General features: G+C 42.3%; 1 protein-coding gene and 1 non-coding gene across 6 annotated transcripts in view; one reads left to right on the top strand and one right to left on the bottom strand.

Moving 5' to 3' along the window:
- fam149b1 (family with sequence similarity 149 member B1) overlaps positions 1–20,125 on the bottom strand; it is a 129,538-nt gene that overhangs the window by 88,946 nt on the left and 20,467 nt on the right. For 4 of the 5 annotated variants that reach the window (XM_073025079.1, XM_073025080.1, XM_073025078.1 and 1 more), the window contains exons 3-4: positions 16,532–16,667; positions 15,358–15,500 (exon numbers count right to left, since the gene is read on the bottom strand). The exons of the other annotated variant lie outside the window; for it this stretch is intronic. In XM_073025079.1, coding sequence (XP_072881180.1) covers positions 15,358–15,500; positions 16,532–16,667 — 279 coding nt within the window. The remainder of the gene's footprint in view (positions 1–15,357; positions 15,501–16,531; positions 16,668–20,125) is intronic. 5 annotated transcript variants of the gene reach the window in all.
- Positions 7,855–8,013, top strand: LOC140714531 (U1 spliceosomal RNA). Its single transcript, XR_012095899.1, has one exon. It is a non-coding gene; the product is annotated as a U1 spliceosomal RNA (small nuclear RNA).

Genomic DNA, 20,125 nt, shown 5'->3' with positions numbered 1-20,125 from the left:
TATCCTCTTTTATATTATTGGCTAGCTTACCTTATTTAATCTTTTCTCTTCTTATTGTTTTTCTGGTTGTCTTTTGTTGGTTTTAAAAAGCTTCCCAATTCTCCATCTTCTGACTAATTTTTGCTGTATTATATACCCTATCTTTTGCTTTTATGCTGAATTTGACTTCCCTTGTCAGCTATGGTTGTCTCATCCTCTCTTTAGAACACTTCTTTTGGATGCGTATATCCTGCGCTTTTTGAATTATTCCCAGAAACTCCAGCCATTGCTGTTCTGCCATCATCCGTTAGCATCCCCTTCTAATCAGCTTTGGCTAACTCCTCTCTCATGCCTCTGTAGTTACCTTTACTCCACTGTAATACTGATACATCTGATTTTAGCTTCTCCCTCTCAATTTGCAAGGTGAATTCTATCATTTGGTGAGTACTGCCCCCTAAAGGTTCCTTCACTTTAAGCTCCTTAATCATATCTAGTTTATTACACATCATCCAATCCAGAAATGGATTTTCCCTTGTAGATTCAACCACAAGTTGCTCTAAAAAGGCATTTTACAAATTCTTTCTCTTAAGATTCAGCATCAACCTAACTTTCCCAATCTACCTGCATATTGAAATCCCCCGACAAAATCAACTAACAAAATCATCGGCCGAGAAGGGTACTACTTGTGCCATTACTGGTCAGAAATGTTGCATGTACAGTACATCCCTGATACATCTGAGAACATCCCTGATTTAGCCATGCATATCCAGCTAGATGAAGGGTATGTCCTAATATAAGGTATTGGCCTGAAACATCAACTGTTTACTCTTTTCCACAGATGCTGCCTGGTCTACCAAGTTCCTCCAGAAATTTGTGTGTGTTGCTTGGATTTCCAGCATCTGTAGATTTTCTCATGTTTGTATAGCTAGGAGCTGACAAGGTTAAAAAGACTGGGTAGGAACTTGATAGGACCCCTTCACCACCTGGCTCTATTCCCTGCTAGGAAATTTGGGCAACTCCATTGTACAGTGGAAACTGGGGTTTATATTCTTGCTAATTCTGATATTCATTTTATTCTCTTGCTTAAGATTACTCTGTGGAGTGACGGTCTGAAGATCAGCTGATTCCATTATGGTTCAGCAACCCTCCTCTTTTAATAGAGTCAATGGCAGTATGAGTTTCTAAGACTCCGTGCTATTGAAATTCATTAAGATTTGTGTTGTCCTTTAAAGGAAAAAAGGGTTGTGGAAGTTGTAGCAAAGCAAAAGTTAAGGTAGCATCCAGACAAGGATAGTTTACAGATAGTGTGCAATCAACCCAGGGAAGAAAGGCCTTTGAAGAGAGGTCTTTGAAGTGCATAGCTTCCCTTTTCACAGCAGGGGGCAGAATGATTTGGCATTTGGAGACAAGGATACAAACAAAGGATTCTAGGGTGACACTAACGATAAGTCAGTTACTTTACTAATTCTGAAGTACTATTAGCTATTAATACCTGTATTGTCATAGTGCAGTTGCTGAGTGTTCATGCATATACAGAATTCAAACCTACACAAGGTTACTAATTGGTCAATTTCTGTATCCATTAGTCAATTTCCATATAAAAATGGCATTTCTTTGTTCAAACTTCAGAACAGTGTGGTGACAAGGACCATGCTGTTCTCCTTGTATATCAAGTAGATAAAGTATGATTGAGGAATGACTGAGAATTATCACAGTCCAGTTAATTTTTGACAACATCACATGCAACTGTCTATGAAGCCACCTTTATTAGAACCTAAGTGAAGCAGGGATTCATTTGCATTTCCAGTGGAGCGTACTATGTTCTGTGCTCATGATGTGATCTCTATGCTGGAGAAATTAAGTGCAGATTGGGTGACTGCTCTGCAGACTATTACTGCTCAATCCACAAGAGTCACGCTGAGCTTTCATTTACCTGATACTTTAACTTTCTGGCCCACTCTTAATCCTCTGATTTTGTCCTCTTACATTGTTCCGAAGAACACCAACCCTATTTGCTTGGTTTTCTAACTCAGCACATAGGATATAGGCCCTCAAGTATCAACACTGAATTTAAAGATTTTGAATAAGTTGCCATCCCAGTTTATACCAGACTTTTCGGGCCGAGACCCTTCGTCAAGACTAACGGAAAGGAAAGATAGTAAGAGATTTAATGCCCCTCCTCCCCTTCTTACCCCATCCCTGACATATTTAGTTGTTTGCCTGTTCTCCATCTCCCTCTGGTGCTCATCCCCACCTTCCTTTCTCCTGAGGCCTCCCGTCCCATGATCCTTTCCCTTCTCCAGCTCTGTATCACTTTCGCCAATCACCTTTCCAGCTCTTAGCTTCATCCCACCCGCTCCGGTCTTCTCCTATCATTTCGCATTTCCCCCTCCCCCCACTACTTTCAAATCTCTTACTATCTTTCCTTTCGGTTAGTCCTGACGAAGGGTCTCGGCCTGAAACGTTGACAGTGCTTCTCCCTATAGATGCTGCCTCGCCTGCTGTGTTCTACCAGCGTTTTGTGTGTGTTGTTGTTTGAATTTCCAGCATCTGCAGATTTCCTCGTGTTTGCTCTTATACCAGACTTGGCTGATTTGATGCAAGGACAACAACCCATCATTTTATCTGATGCAGTCATACACCATGGAAGCTGGCGCTTCGAGCTAATTCATTCATGCCAACTATATTGCCCAGTGAGCATGTGTTTGGCCTGTAGTCTTCCAAACATCTCCTGTCCATGTACTCACAAATACAACCGAGAGCCTATTTTAGGTTTTCAGTATCTGCAGTTGTTTCTTTTTAAATGTTCATTTACTTTCCCTAGAACCCATACAAACTAATTTTCCACTCAAGCCTGTCTAGACAATTTAGACAATATCCATTACCTTACCCTCATTCATCCTCTTGGATATCTCTTTGCAGAACTCCAAGAGATTTGTCAGATAGGATTTCCTACACACAAAGCAGTACTGACTGCCCCAAATAAGATTATTTGTCCTGCGTAGGGAGTTCATGGAGTTAGGTGCGAAGCTGAAGAGCAGGACCTCCAGGGTAACAATCTCAGGATTGCTACCTGTGCCACGTGCGAGTGAGGCAAGGAACAGAAAGATTATAAAGATTAATACGTGGCTGAGAGGATGGTGCAGGAGGGAGGGCTTCAGGTTTGTAGATAATTGGGCTTTGTTCCAGGGAAGGTGGGATCTGTTCCGAAGGGACGGTTTACACCTGAACTGGAGCGGTACTAACATTCTTGCAGGGAAGTTTGCTCGTGCTTCTTGGGGGGGGTTTAAACTAAATTTGCAGGGGGCGGGGATCCAGAATGTGAGAGAGGATAGCAAGAGGAAGAATAAAGGACAGGTGGGGACTACACGGTTCCGGAATATTAAGTGTGTAGTAGAGAAAGGTGAGGCGGAACAAGTGATAAGGAGGACACATGTACAGAGGGATGGTCTGATGGAACATGGAGTTAAATGTGTTGAAAGAATAAGTAAATTTAGGAAGGACAACAAAATTCTAGGGGCGTATAGCCCGATGGGAATTCGGGGAGTTGGGTTAAGCACAATAGGCAGCGATTCAAACAGAGAGAGGAGAAATGGGCTAAAAATTCTATATCTGAATGCACGAAGTGTCAGAAATAAGGTGGATGAGCTTGAAGCCCAGGTGCGAATGGGTAACTATTATGTTGTTGGGATAACGGAGACATGGCTGCAGGGAGATCAGACCTGGGAAATGAATGTACAAGGGTATACGTGCTATCGTAGGGACAGAAATGTGGGCAGTGGGGGTGGAGTGGCCCTGTTGGTGAGGAATGAGATTCAGTCCTTTGCAAGGGGGGACATAGGGTCAGGAGAAGTAGAGTCTGTGTGAATAGAACCGAGGAACAGTAAGGGCAAAAGGACCCAAATGGGTGTTGTCTACAGGCCACCAAACAGTAGCATGGATATTGGGTGCAAGTTGAATAGGGAGTTAACATTGGCATGTGGCAAAGGTAATGTCGCAGTAGTTATGGGGGATTTCAACATGCAGGTGAACTGGAAGAATCAGGTTGGGGCTGGACCACAGGATAGGGAGTTTGTAGAGTGCCTACGGGATGCATTCTTGGAACAGCTTGTACGAGAGCCAACCAGGGACAAGATTCTGGATTTAGTGTTATGCAATGAACAGGATTTGATAAGCGATCTTGCAGTAAAGGAGCCATTAGGAGGTAGTGATCATAATATGATAAGTTTTTATCTGCAAGTTGAGAAGGATAAGGGCAGCTCAGAGGTGTCAGTGTGGCAGTTCAACAGGGGAAACTATGGAGCCATGAGGGAGGAGCTGGCCAAAGTTGACTGGAAGGATAGCCGAGCAGAAAAGACAGTGTAACAGCAATGGCAGGTATTCTTGGGAATAATGCACAAGGTGCAAAATCAGTTCATCCCCCAGAGAAGGAAGGATTCAAAGGGAGGAAAGGGGCCACAGTGGTTGACAAAGGAAGTCAGGGATTGCATAGCATTAAAAAAAAGTAAGTATGACAGAGCTAAGGTGAGTGGGAGGACAGATGATTGGGAAGTTTTTAAGGAACAACAGAACTTAACTAAAAAGACAATACGGGGAGAAAAAATGAGGTACAAACGCAAGCTAGCCAGGAATATAAAGGAAGATAGCAAAAGCTTTTTTAGGTATGTGAAGAGAAAGAAGATATTTAAGAACAATGTTGGGCCCTTGAAGAATGAATTGGGTGAAATTGTTATGGGAAACAGAGAAATGGCAGAAGAATTTAATGAGTATTTTAGATCTGTTTTCACTAAGGAAGACACAAGCAATCTCCCAGATGTATGGATGGGCCAAGGACATAGGGTAACAGAGGAAATGAAACAGATTGACATTAGGAAGGAAACGGTGATGAGAAGACTGATGGGACTGAAGGCTGACAAATCCCCAGGTCCAGATGGTCTGCATCCTAGGGTACTAAAGGAGGTGGCCCTGGAAATTGCGGATGCATTGGTAATCATTTTCCAATGTTCCTTAGATTCAGGATCAGTTCCTGAGGATTGGAGAATGGCTAATGTTATCCCACTTTTTTAAGAAAGGAGGGAGGGAGATAACAAAGAACTATCGACCTGTCAGCCTGACATCGGTGGTGGGGAAGATGCTAGAGTCCATTATTAAGGATGAAATAGTGGCATATCTAGATAGCAGTGATAGGATCGGGCCGAACCAGCATGGATTTACCAAGGGTAAATCATGCTTGACTAATCTGTTGGAGTTTTTCGAGGATGTAACCAGGAAGTTAGACGGGGGAGATCCAGTGGATGTAGTGTACCTCGATTTTCAGAAGGCATTTGATAAGGTCCCACATAGGAGATTGGTGGGTAAAATCAAAGCTCAGGGCATTGGGGGGAAGATATTGACATGGATAGAAAACTGGTTGGCAGATAGAAAGCAAAGGGTAGCAGTGAATGGGTGTTTCTCGGAATGGCAGGTGGTGACTAGTGGGGTGCCACAGGGCTCGGTATTGGGACCACAGCTGTTTACAATTTACGTCAACGATTTGGATGAATGCATTGAAAATAACATCAGCAAATTTGCTGATGATGCTAAGCTGGGTGGCAGTGTGACATGTGATGAGGATGTTAGGAGAATTCAGGGTGACTTGGATAGACTGGGTGAGTGGGCAGATACTTGGCAGATGACGTTTAATGTGAATAAGTGTGAGGTTATCCACTTTGGGAGTAAGAACAGGAAGGCAGATTATTATCTGAATGGTGTAGAGTTAGGTAAGGGAGAAATACAAAGAGATCTAGGAGTCCTTGTTCATCAGTCACTGAAGGTGAATGAGCAAGTGCAGCAGGCATTGAAGAAGGCTAATGGAATGTTGGCCTTTATTACAAAGGGAATTGAGTACAAGAGCAAGGAAATCCTCTTGCATTTGTACAGAGCCCTGGTGAGACCACACCTGGAGTATTGTGTACAGTTTTGGTCTCCAGGGTTAAGGAAGGACATCTGGCTGTAGAGGAAGTGCAGCGTAGATTCACGAGGTTAATTCCTGGGATGACTGGACTGTCTTACGCAGAGAGGTTAGAGAGACTGGGCTTGTACACGCTGGAATTAAGGAGATTGAGAGGGGATCTGATTGAAACATATAAGATTATTAAGGGATTGGACAAGATGGAGGCAGGAAATATGTTCCACATGCTGGGAGAGTCCAATACCAGAGGGCATGGTTTGAGAATAAGGGGTAGGTCATTTAGGACAGAGTTAAGGAAAAACTTCTCCCAGGGAGTTGTGGGGGTCTGGAATGCACTGCCTCGGAAGGTAGTGGAGGCCAATTCTCTGGATGCTTTCAAGAAGGAGCTAGATAGGTATCTTATGGATAGGGGAATCGAGGGATATGGGGACAAGGCAGGAACCGGGTATTGATAGTAGTTGAGCAGCCATGATCTCAAAATGGCGGTGCAGGCTCGAAGGGCCGAATGGTCTACTTCTGCACCTATTGTCTATTATATCTCATCAAATGTCGGTGGATCCTATCCCTCAATCGCCTCCAGCAGCTATCCAGTACTGATGTTAGACTCACTAGCCTGTAGTTGCTTGGCTTGTTTTAGCTACTGTATTTAAAAATTTAACACTTCTGGGGCGCCAACACAGATGGCCTGAAAATGGCAGCTGTCATTGAAAATGGTAGAATTAATCAAATATCCTCGTTTTAGCCTGCTGTGGCTGAGAACCATAACTGCATCTATGATATGTAGAATCAGTGATGAAGTTTTAATGCGATTAAGTGATCTATCACTGCTTAAAACAGATGGAAATGGACCACTCCTTTAAGAAGCCGCCAGTGAAAGAGAGGTTGATGTGCTGCTCTGATGGTACATTTAAAAAAAGAGGTTTCTAACTCCCAATACCAACTATCTGGCTAGGAAATGTAGTCTCTGGTAAATAAAATTGATGATCTCAGAGCAAGGGTGCTGTATCAGAGAGGCGTTAGGACTTCACATGTCCTTTTTTTACAGAGTCCTGGTTAACCCCTTCCATGCTGGATGCAATTCGAATAGATGGGTTCACAAAGCATTGTCAAGATAGGTTGGTCGAATCTCTCAAAAGCAGAGGTAGAGGTGTATTCCTCATGATCAACTCCTCATGGTTTACTAATGTATCAGTGACATCTCAACATTGTTCAACAGACCTGGAATACCTCGCAATTAAGTGCTGGCCATTTTACCCGCCACGGGAGATTTCAGCGATCATTTTGGTAATGGTGTATATTCCACCTCATGCTAATGTTAAATAGGCTCTAGACAAATGGAGAAATGTAATCAATAGGCATGAAACAGCACATCCTGATGCCTTCCCCATCATTTTCAAGGATTTTAACCAGGCCAGCTTGATAAAGTCACTAAATGTGCAATTTTTTTGCCTAGTGACAGCAACATGTGCGCACTGATTTTAATATATCGAGGTATTCATTTTAACATCTAGCAAAACACTGTCAATAGAACTTTGATCTCCTCTGGGTTTGATTGTTTTCAGTCTCGTTCATCCGCACTCTCACAAAACATATGCAGAGGCCTGTAATGGGTAATGAAGGATTTTCTCGCTGGAGCTGACTTGCTTGCTAAATGATGCTTTAAAAAGTCAAGTTTCCAAATATCACTCCACTTCTTCCCACTTGCAAATTCTCCAGCAACCTTTGTATAGGGACAATGCACGTAGGTAACACCAGTTTCTCTATTATACATAAATATTTCTCAAAGCTGCACGTTCCTGACCTCATGAGCTTTCGGTGTTGTAGCTTCTACTGTTTCATTAAGCCATTCTGCTTTAAATGAACAAGCAGTTCTTTTGCACTTCACGCCGTGTGCTTCTTTGGAATTCAACAGAGTGAATCAATAATTACTTACCTGGCAGGGGAGTCACCGTGATCATGAAGGCGGTTCTCCCAGGACGAGGCTATCCCATTGCACTTCGGGTGTGCTGATGCCTGCGATGTCCCCAAATGCGGGATACTCGACTGCAAAATTTGTGGTAGTGGGAGACTGCGTTCGCGCACAGAGAATATTATTTTTTGAATTTAGAAGGATGAGAGGGGATCTGATTGAAACACATAAGATTATTAAGGGATTGGATACGCTAGAGGCAGGAAAAATGTTCCTGATGTTGGGGGAATCCAGAACCAGAGGCCACAGTTTAAGAATAAGGGGTAGGCCATTTAGAATAGAGTTGAGGAAAAACTTTTTCACCCATAGAGTTGTGGATCTATGAAATGCTCTGCCTCAGAAGGCAGTGGAGGCCAATTCTCTGGATGCTTTCAAGAAAGAGTTAGATAGAGCTCTTAAAGACAGTGGAGTCAAGGGATATGGGGAGAAGGCAGGAACGGGGTACTGATTGTGGATGATTAGCCATGATCACATTGAATGGCGGTGCTGGCTCGAAGGGCCGAAGGGCCTACTCCTGCACCCATTGTCTATAATAATTTCTTCAATAAAAAGAGTATAAATAAGCCAGTTCTAAAATCTGCAGACAAATCACTGCAAACTCCACATTGTCAATACTGAATGCAGCAGAAACTGGGAAAGGAAACGTGATTATGTACGATCATGAAATATACTTAACATGCCAACGAGGTAAAGGGTGACAACCTTTTGTGCGCAGTTTAAATTCCTTTGTGCACTAGTAACAAAAGGTGTGTGTGCATACACATGCACACACCTACAGGGAATATTGCCTGTAGTACCAGAGGAAATAAAACACTGGACCACTGTTACAGTTAAGTTCAAGAGTACCTACCGTGCTATCCCATGCCCCCACTTTGGTAAGTCTGATTACCAGGCTGTACCTCTATTCTTTGAGTACAGGCAGAGACTGAAGTCTGCAGCACTAGTAGTGAAGACCAAGAAGGTACAGACCAGGGACGCACAGGAGTTCTTATAGGATTGCTTTGAATTGGTGGACTGGACTGTGTTCAGGGAGTCATCTTTGAGCCTGGATCAGTTTGCCACAGTTGTCACTGATTTCATTAAAACCTGTGTGGATGAGTGTGTGCCTACAAAAACTTACTGTACATTCCCAAACCAAAAGCTGTGGATGAACCAGGAAGTTTGTAGTCTGCTGAGGGCTAGACCTGTGGCATTTAAGTCAGGCAATCTAGATCTGTATAAGAAAGCCAGGTATGACTTGTGGAGGGCTACTTCAAGAGCCAAGAAAAAGTTCTGGGAGAGTTTAGAGGTGACATCAGATGCATGCCAACCCATGAGCAATACCTCTCTACTTTTTTAATTCTGTTTTTTTGCACTATTTTAACTTAACTATTTAATAGACATGTCTACTTTCCAGTAGAAATGGTAAAGGCAGGTTCGAATTTGTCATTTAAAAAAAATTGGATAGGTATATGGACGGGAAAGGATGGAGGGTTATGGGCTGAGTGCAGGTAGGTGGGAATAAGTGAGAGTAAGCGTTCGGCACGGACTAGAAGGGTTGAGATGGCTTGTTTCCGTGCTGTAATTGTTATATGGTTATACTTAATGTAACTCAGTTGTTATTTCTCTATATTTATTTATCATGCATTTCATTGTACAGTTGCCATAAAAGTCAACAAATTTCACGACATTTGCTAGTGATATTAAATCTGATTCTGATATTAGACAATCTTCAGTCCTCTAAAGCCTTATCTGTGGTTGGAGTGAAAATCTCTGCACTCTCACATCCTCTCTCTCAATGTCAGCAAAACCAACTAACTGACTGTAGACTTCAGGAGAGGGAAAACCGAGGTGTGTGAACCAGTCCACAATGGAGGATCAGAGGTAGAGAGGTTTAGCAACTTTAAATTCCTGGGTGTTATTATTTCAGAGGACCTGTCCTGGACCCAGTAGATAAATACAATTGCAGAAAGCACAGCAGCGCCTCTATTTCCTTAGGAGTCAGCGGAGATTTGGCATTTCACCAAAAGCTCTGAAAAACTTCTATAGATCTGTGATAGAGCTTGTATTGACTGGCTACATTACGACCAGATATGGAAAACCAATGCCTTTGAGTGAAAAATTCCAACAAAGCTACAGGATTCAGCCCAGTACATCACAGGTAAACCCCTTCCAACGACTGAGCACACCTTCTTGAAACACAGTCGTAGGAAAGCAGTATTAGACATCCTCACAAACCAGGCCATGCTCTTTTCTCGCTGCTGCTATCAGGTACAAGAACCTCAGGACTCACAACACCATGTCCAGGAACAGTTACTACTCCTCAACCATCATGCTCTCGAACAAAAAGGGATAACTACACTCACTTGCACATCCATTAAGATGTTCCCACCACCAATGAGCTCACTTAAGTAATCTTTATCTTGATAGTCCATGCTCTCATTACTTATTGCTGTTCATTTATATTTGCATTCGCACAGTTTGTTGTTTTCTGGTTGATCTTTCATTGATCCTGTTATAGTTAGTATTCTATAGACTATGCCCGAAGAAAAATGAATCTCAGGGTGTATGTGGTGACATACATGTACTCTGATAATAACTTTGAATTTGCCGTGGCTCTCATATCCAGTCCCCAGAGCCAATCCACACTCTGTTCATCCACTCTACCTGTTAAGCCTCCTGCACTGAAATAAATGTAGTTTAAACCATCGGTCTTTCCTCTCCTTTTACTTCGCTGCTGTCTATCTTAATGACTTAAGTTGCTCTCATTAGCTATAATATTAAGACCTGATTTCTTATCAGCAACTCTACTGCTCCAGAGCCCATCACCTCCTACTCCAGTTTAACCTCCCTCTGCACAAGTGTATCTCCCTCCTGGAACACTGGTGCCCTGCCAGTTCAAATGCAACCTATCTCTTGTATACAGATCACTCCTACCCCAGAATAGATTCGAATGATCCAGGAACATGAATCACTACCTCCTGTACTAGTTCCTTAGCCACAAATTCATCTGAGCTATCTTTCTATTTCTACCCTCACTAGCATGTGGTACTGGCACTAATGCCCAAGATCCCAGAATTCATTCCTGCTAGAAACCAACGATGGACAAGATAAAATCCACACCTCATATTTCTTGATCTTTATGTAGAGCTTTCTTACAATTTGGCAAAGTAGCTCAGTGGGTACTTGGTGAACAGGAGTCAATGGAATTAGGCCATAGATGTCAATGTTTTAAACAATGGAGACAAGCTAGGTTTCCCTAAACAGTTAAGAAGTGACAATAGACAATAGACAGTAGGTGCAGGAGTAGGCCCTTCGGCCCTTCTAGCCAGCACCGCCATTCACTGTGATCATGGCTGATCATCCACAATCAGTACCCCGTTCCTGCCCTCACCCCATATCCCTTGACCCCACTATCTATAAGAGCTCTATCTAACTCTCTCTTGAATGCATCCCGAGACTTGGCCTCCACTGCCTTCTGGGGCAGAGCATTTCACATATCGACTACTCTCTGGGTGAAAAAGTTTTTCCGCATCTCTGTTCTAAATGGCCTACCCCTTATTCTTAAACTGTGGCCTCTAGTTCTAGACTCACCCATCAGCGGGAACATGCTTCCTGCCTCCAGTGTGTCCAATCCCTTAATAATCTTATATGTTTCTATCAGATCCCCTCTCATCCTTCTAAATTCCAGTGTATACAAGCCCAGTCGCTCCAATCTTTCAACATATGACAGTCCCGCCATTCCGGGAATTAACCTTGTGAACCTACGCTGGCAGACCGGCAATATCTTCTGTCCTGACAGCTTCCAAGAAGGTGAACCTATTTATGAGAGGTACATCCCCTGGGGTCTCCTGTACTCCAAGCATCCTTTCCTTCCTCATCATCGTCCCCTTTCTCTCTTCCGGTATCCTCGGTGTAACGACCTCACTGTAGGTCCTGTCCAGAAAATCCTCGTTTTCGCGGATAAACCTGAGGTCATCCAGTTCTTTCTTCAGTGCTGCAACATGCACCTTCAGAAGCTGAATCTGGACACACTTGCCACAGCTGTAGCAGCCGGGGGCACCATCAGTGTCCCTGACCTCCCACATCATACACGTAGCACACTGAATCAGCTTAGCGGTCATGTCTTCACCCTCTGCAATTGTGCCTGGCGTAGTCTCCTCGCCGAAGACTCTTGAGCCAAAGACTAGCACTTTTCACACCAGGCCACTTCCCGACAGGGATACACAGTGACACATGCATTGTAGTGACATCACAGTTACATTACTGAACTAGAAATCTGGAGACCTCAATTAACACTTGAAAGGCTGGAAATCCAAAGCAACACACACCAAATGCTGGAGGAACTCAGCAGGTTAAGCAGCACCGATGGAAATCTATAAGCAGTCAACGTTTTGGGTCGAGACCCTTCTTCAGGACTGGAAAGGAAGGGGAAAGATACCAGAATAAAAAGATGGGGAAGGGGACTGAGGCTAGCTGGAAGGTGATAGGTTAAGCCAGGTAGGAAGGAAAGATAGAGGGCTGAAGAGGAAAATATCTGTCAGGGGAGGAGAGTAGACCATGGATGAAAAGGAAAGAGGTGGGGATCCAGGGTGAGGTGATAGGCAGGTGAGAAGAGAAAAGTGGCCAGAGTGGAGAATAAAAGAGGAGGGTGGGGGGGGGGGGGGGGTAGAAGAAGGGCAGGAGAAATCAATAGTTGCACCACCAGATTGGAGGCAACCCAGGTGGAATATCAGGTGTTGCTCCTTCACCCTGAGGGTGGCCCCGTCTTTGGCACAAGAGGAGACTATGGACCAACGTGTCAGAACAGGAATAGGAATCGGAATTAAAATGTTTGGCCACTGGGAGGTTTCACTTTTGGAGAATGGAACGGAGGTGCTCAGCGAAGCAGTCCCACTTTATGATGGATCTCACCAATGTAGAGGAGACTGGAATGGGAGCATTGGAGGTAAAGATATGTTTGGTAGTAGGATCCCCTTTGGAGATATCTGAAGTTGCAGAGGATGATGTATTGGGTGTGGAGGGTCATGGGGTGGTATGGAATAAGAAGAGAAACTCTATCACTATTGAGGTAGAGGCAAGATGGGGTGAGTGCGAATGTTCAGGAAATGAAGGGAAATCACGTTTTTGAAGGACACCTCTGATGCCCTGGAAAGGAAAGCTGCATACTAGGAACAAATGCGGTGGAAACGAAGGGACTGAGAAAAGGCATTTAAGTTATAGTCAGAAAATCAAATGCTACAAACAATATGCCAGACTCCATCACAATGCAAAGCAATTAAAACTGCTTTAGATTGTCCTACCCTGGGAAAAAGACTGAACCATTAAGATGTTTGTTATGTCTCCCCTCTTGCTGTGAAATGCGGACACCTCATTTTCCCTTATTAAGGAGAGAGAGAAAGCCTGTGGTATGTCGAATTACCGGGTGAATGAGCAGTTTTTGGGGTAGTGCAAGTCTGTGTTTTTATTGATGCTTTTCTGTATGGTTGAGCGCTCGGTAGAGAGTGCTGATTTTTTTTTGCTGGTGTGGGTGGGGGGGCAGGGGATATTGCCTTGCTGTTGCTTGTGCATGGGAGGGGGGAGCTGGGGGGGCTTTGGGGCTCCAACGTTTTAACTGTCATTCATTCTTTGGGGCACTCCTCTGTTTTCGTGGATGTTTGCCAAGAAAAAGAATTTCAGGATGTATATTGTACTGAATAGAGAAAGATAGAAGCAGGCCTCTGTGAAGCATCACCACCAGATAGATTAGTTATCCCAAATCACTTGTTTCTGTTTTGTATGCTTCAAATGAATAATAAAACTGTATTCAAAGAAAAGTCATATTTTCAAATGATTAAAGGCAAGGATGGATTGGATCGACAGGAGTAAATCTTTGCTATCTATAACTTGCATTTCACATAGAGTTATCTTTCTCCTCTTTTCCTAGCTACCCTCTTGCTTCACATATACTTAGGGAACAAAGGGGAAGCCAGGGGATGTCCTAAATCCTAAATGAATATTTCTCACCTGTATTCACCATGGAGAAAGATGTGGAAAATAGTGAGCCTAGAGTGGCTTACGTTGATAGTTTAGAGCATATCAGTGGGAGTTGTTAAATGTCTTGGAATGTTTAAGGGTAGATTAATCCTAAGGGGAGAAACTTTGACGGATGAGATCTATCCCAGGATGATATGAGAGGTAAGACTGCTGCAATCGGACAGAAATTTTTTGCATCTTCCTTAGCCACAGATGAGCTGCCAGAAGACTGGAGAATAGCTAACATTGTTCCTTTCAAGTAACTACAGGCTGATGAGCCTTTCATTAGTGGGAAATTATTGGAGAAAACTGTAAGAGATCAGAGCTATGTGCAATTGGAACACATTTGATATGGTTTGCATAAAGTATTAGTCCACAAGGTTAAATTACACAAAAGCCAAGGTGAAATAGCTAATTGGATCCAAAATTGGCCTGCAATATGAGGCATTAGTATTAATGACTAAGAATGAACATGGTAGAGTTAGAGCACTACAGCACAGAAACAAACCCTTCAACCTATCCAACACACACAAAATGCTGGAGGAACTCAGCTCGAACACTTGAGAATCTTCCCTTTTACCCATCCAGTTTGATTGATAGAACTGATCAATTTGTAGATGACAGATAAATTGGTAGAACTGTGGATAGCAAGGAAGACCATCTTTAGCTACGACAGGATACAGATCAAGTGAAAAGTTTGTCAAAACATTAGCAGAAGGAATTTAATCCTGAAATACGTGAGGTGTATTTTGTAAGTCAAATAAGGGTAGAATATCTACAGTAAATATTAGGACACTAAGGAATGTTGACAATCAGGGAGACCTTGGTGTTGAACTACGTAGTTGCCCAGAAGTGGCAACACAGATAATGCACACAGTAGTGGGGAAGGTATATGGCATGCTTGCCTTTCTCAGTTGTGGTACAAAAATGTACCATTGTCACTTCATGTTCAGTTGCAACTTTACAAAATACTGCATAGGCTGCACATGGAGAATTGTGTGCAGCTCTGGTCATCATACTGTAGCTAGAATATGATTGCACTGGAGAAGGTGTAAAGGAGATTCACCAGGATGCTTAGTTATGGGGACAGACTAGGCCCATTTTCCTTGGGACCAAGAAGACTTAGGGGTGACCTGCCAGAGCTACGTTGAGGTAGATAGGATGGATAGAATCTTTTTCTCATTGTAAGGACGTCAAAAACAAAACAACACAGACTTTAGGTGAGAAGGAGGTTTACTGGAAACTGAAGGGAATATAGAGTGCTGGCTATCTAGAATAGACTGCTAGAGTAGGTGGTGGAATTAGATAAAGTCACTATTTTGAAGAGACATTTAGGGAAGCTTTTGAATAGGCGAGGCATAAAATTATGTGCACTGAAAGCAGACAAATTATTGCAGATGGGCAGAAAAGTGTGTGCAGACACGGTAGACCGGATGGCTCCATTTCTAACCTAGTCTATTCTTACCGAAAATGTGGAAAATGGCATTTCCATTCCTGGCATTCTGCTTCCAGTCCTTGTACATGCAAGCATTTCTTCTCTTCAAACAGTAATTCATCAATCTCAAAGAACATTTGTTGAACTTTCTGTGAGGCTGCAGTCTCAAATTCCTAGGATATGATGAAAAAGGTGCATTTCAAGACTTCCTGCACAATTTAAACAAGATTGAAAAAAAACTGTTGCCCTCAGAAAACTGTTGGTTAAAAAGGACTAGGTATTGCAGCACATCTGGGAATTTTCTACAGTACAGCACAGTAACAAGCTTTCAGCTTATGATGACTATGCTGACCATCATGTCAATTTAAACTTCCCATCCACCTGCACATGGTCTATATCCCTCCATTCCCTGCCTGTTCATGTACCTGTTTAAATGTCTCTTAAACAGTGCTATCATATCTACTTCCATTACCTCCCCTGACAGCATGTTCCAGGAACCTACCACTGTGTAAAATAGCATGCTTCGCAAAGCTGCTTTAACTCCCCCCCCATCTTAAACTTGTACCCTTTAGCACATGACATTTGTACTCTTGAAAAACAACCACCTACTATCTGTGCCTTGGAAAATCCCTGGTTTCTTGGCTGTGTAAGTGCAGGGAAAACCCTCTCCAGTTCTCTCCAACGTCTTCTGCCTTCATCTCCCGTGGAACCAAAAAAAAACCCCAGACCAACTTTAGTGCCCCTCACCAAACCTCCTCCTAATTCTACCATCCTAATTGGACGGCACACATTCCTCATCATCCCTTATCTTCAACAATAACCCAAACAGGCTAACCGCAGAACAGACTGCTCTTACAGAACTGTTAAAATGAAATACTTACAGAATAACAGTAAAAATATAAACCAGGGCATTACACCTCTCATAATCTTATAAACTTCTATTGGATTGCCTTTAGCACCCGACATTTAAAAGAGAACAATCCAAATTTGTCCAACCTCTGCTTCTAATTAATACTCGATAATTTAGACAACATCCTGTTGAACCTTTTTTCCAACCTCTCCGAAACCACATCCTTCCAGAACTGCATATAATATTCCATATGTGACCTAACTGAAATATTATGCAGCTGCAACATGACCTCCCGACTTTTATACTCCTTGTCCTGACCAGTAGGCAAGTCTACCAAATGTACATGCTACTTACATTGTCACCCCAGGAGTAGGTAGAGCTGCAGGCTGTGGAGAGTCTGGTTTCCGTGTAACTGTTCACTGCAGACCAAGGATGCCCGCCATCAGCCAGCAAGAGATGGCTAACGGTAACTTCAGAAATCTTGGATTCACTGTAATGCCATCAATTATTATCAATGTAAAATTGTACTCTGTGATTGTACCACAAATGGTATGAAAAATGTGCTTTGCTCTATTCCCAAAATCTTGATTCCAGATCAGCAGAATATACTCAAGGAAGAATATCAGATAGACTCCTCAAACTTGCTCAGTCTTTTAATTAAATCATAGCTGATTTGATTACTGAGTTGAAATCCACTCTACTGCCTGATCCCAGCAAGAGGACTGAGGACAGAACTTTAAGATGGATGATTAAGGTAGATGCAGTTTCCTACTTCAAGCCTTACAAGCAAAGTCTAACATATAAATGAGAGGCAACCAAGCATGCTGGTCATTTTAAAAAGGCTATTTTGAGATTGCAGTTCAAAGCTGAAAATAAATGTGTAACCAAAGTATGGGTGGTGGGGGAGGGGGGAAGAGGATGCTTTGCTGCTGATTGTGCAGGGGAGGGGAAAGATGGGGTTTGGGGTTCTCTTTATTTTCTGTCATTCATTCTTTTGGGGTTCTGTTTCTGTGGATGTCTGCAAAGATAAGTATTTCAGGTTATATACTGTATACACTCTCTGATAATATATAGAACCATTTGAACTCAGAGTAATATAGTGTGGAAACAGGTTCTTTGGGCCCACTTGTCCATGCCAACCAAGGTGAGCACCAAGCTTGTCCAATTTGCCCATGTTTGGTCCATATCATTCTCAACCTCCCTTATCCATGTACTTATCCAAATGTGTTTTCAATGTTAATATTGTACCTGTTCCAACAAATACTTTGGCATCTCACTCCATATACAAAAACCTCACCCTCTGCAAAAACACATTGCCCCTCACTTTAAAATCTTTCATCTCTCACCTTAAACTTATGCCCTCTAGTGATTAGCTTCTCTTACATAGAAAAAATAAGAAGTGCATTCACCCTACCTATGCCCCTCGTGACTTTATACAGGTATGGAGCAAGTATGAAAATCTTCAAGTCCATAAAATGATACCAAGATCATACAGGATCAGCACAGAGTTATAGAACAGAAATATCATTTTAGAAATAATCTGAGTTGGTGAGCCAGCTGATGTCATATACATATTGTACTTTATGAAGTCTTTTAATAAAGAGTCACATAAGTGGTTATTCAATAAAACTAGCATGCATAACATTGAGATTTGTGTATAGTGGATTGGTTAATGGACAGAAAATGGCTTGCAAAATAAATGAATCATTTCAGGTTGGATGGTAGTGCCTCGGGGATTGTCACAGGCATTAATGTGTGACAGTGATTTAATTGAGGGTATTAAACATAGGATACACAAGTTTTCTGATGATACAATGCTATGTGGCCTCATGGGATGTGAGAAGCACATTGGAATTTAATAGGACTGAGTGGGTGGGCAAGGATATGTCATGTGGAAAATTGAGATAATGACAAAAAGGAAATAAAGGCAGAAATCTTTTTAATTTTTCAAATTTAAAAACAAATGTGTTCTGATGAATCTGGATGATTTTTGAAGATGAATCACTGAAAGTTAGCATGCACAGCATGGAATTCAGAAGACAAATGGCACATGGTGTTTTATTGCAGGCTTCTTGCTCCAAATACACAGACTCACGATGAAACTACATCTGGAATAAAGTGTACAGGCTGGGTTTTGCCACATAAGGAGGAGTACTATAAAGGTTCATCAGGTTGATTACTGGAAAGAGAGATTAAAGCTGGGCCTGTGGTCAATAGTGATTAAATAAATGAGAGGGATGTCAAAGAAAGGTACAGGGCTGATGCACAGTTCATGATCCTGCAGTGTTTACAACTAGGGACACAAGCATGTCCTCTTCGACATTCCGCAGCAAGGGCAGATAATTAAATTTATAAAGGTCATCCAAATTACGATTAAACTTAACACCGAGATATTTCATGTTGGATTTAACCCATCTAAACTGAGTGCCATATTGATATTGGGCATAGTCTCCTTTACCTAAAGGTAAAATTTCACTTTTGTTCCAATTTATTTTTTATCCCGAGACTATACCATAATTGTCCAGCAAGGCCGTAAGTCTTACCAAAGAGCCGGCCGGGTCAGCCAAATATACTAGAATGTCATCAGCAAATAAATTAATTTTATATTCTTCCTGGGCCACTTTAAACCCCTTTATGCCTGGATCCCATCTAACAGCTTCAGCCAATAGCTCTATTGCCAGAACAAATAGAGCTGGAGATAGTGGGCAACCTTGTCTACTAAGTCTATGTAGAGAGAAAACTGGTGAAATTTGCCCATTCGTAACTATTTTGGCCTTAGACTGGTGGTAAAGTGCTCTTATCCAATTTATGAATATTTGGCCTAAACCAAATTTTTCCATTGTTTTAAATAAAAAATCCCATTCAAGCCTATTAAAGGCCTTTTCAGCATCTAAAGCCACTGCTACAGTCAGGTCCACCTTCGTCTTAGCTAAATGTAATATAGGCAATAGTCTGCCAATATTATCAGATAATTGTCTATTTTTTAATAAATCCTGTTTGATCAGATTTAATTAATTTTGGCAGATATCGAGCTAATCTATTAGCCAATGCCTTTGCTATAATTTTATAGTCTGCATTTAAAAGTGAAAAGTGAAAGATGCTGGTTTTAGTGGATCCTTATCCCTCTTAAGAATTAACATTATAATTGCTGTTGAAAAGGATTCCGGTAGAGTATGGGTCTCCTCAGCCTGAGTCACAACCAGCATTCAATTCTTCCTGATTTGGTTGACTCAATTTGGGAAGTTGTAAATTAGACAAGAAATCATCAATTTTCAATGAGTCACCCACTGATTCTGATTTATATAGTTCTGAATAGATGTGACGCCGTGCCATTGATCGGGCGCTTCCCTGAATAACTCCTACAAAAAATTCTTTATTACCTGTTTATAAGGCTCTCATATAACTTTAACAAAAGCAATGGTTAAAAGGAAAAATGTGGAAATCCTACTGGCGCTAGTGCTGCTGGCCTTGCACTCCCGGGGGTATCTGGAGTTGAGAGACGCGGGAGCGATGATGAGGCCTGCTCGTCGGACGGTTCCTCTGACCCTGCGGAAGGCCTGAAGACTGTGGCAGCATGACGCGGTGATGGCTCGGACAGTGACCTCGTGGCCGCGATTCATGAGTTGGCCGATGCAGTCCGGACTTTATCCGGTAGGATGGACAAATTCAAGAGTCATTTAGACCTTATCGTTCAAGAATCTAAGGAAATGAAGCAGACTTCGGAATCTTTAAATTTGCGAACCCAGGATTTAGAAAATAATACAAAGGATGTTGTGAATAGATTACAAAGCCTGGAAAAAGAAAAAGATTCCTGGAGGATTGAGAAAGTAAAAATAATGGATAAACTGGACTCCCTTGAAAACTATAACCATAACCATATAACCATAACAGCATGGAAAAAGCCCATCTTGGCCCTTCTAGTCCGTGCCGAACGCTTACTCTCACCTA

Source organism: Hemitrygon akajei, chromosome 21 (assembly GCF_048418815.1).
Source record: "Hemitrygon akajei chromosome 21, sHemAka1.3, whole genome shotgun sequence".
In the NCBI taxonomy this organism is placed as follows: domain Eukaryota; kingdom Metazoa; phylum Chordata; class Chondrichthyes; order Myliobatiformes; family Dasyatidae; genus Hemitrygon; species Hemitrygon akajei.
The sequence above is the reverse complement of the archived record's forward strand: the minus strand, read 5'-3'. Positions and strand labels throughout refer to the sequence as shown.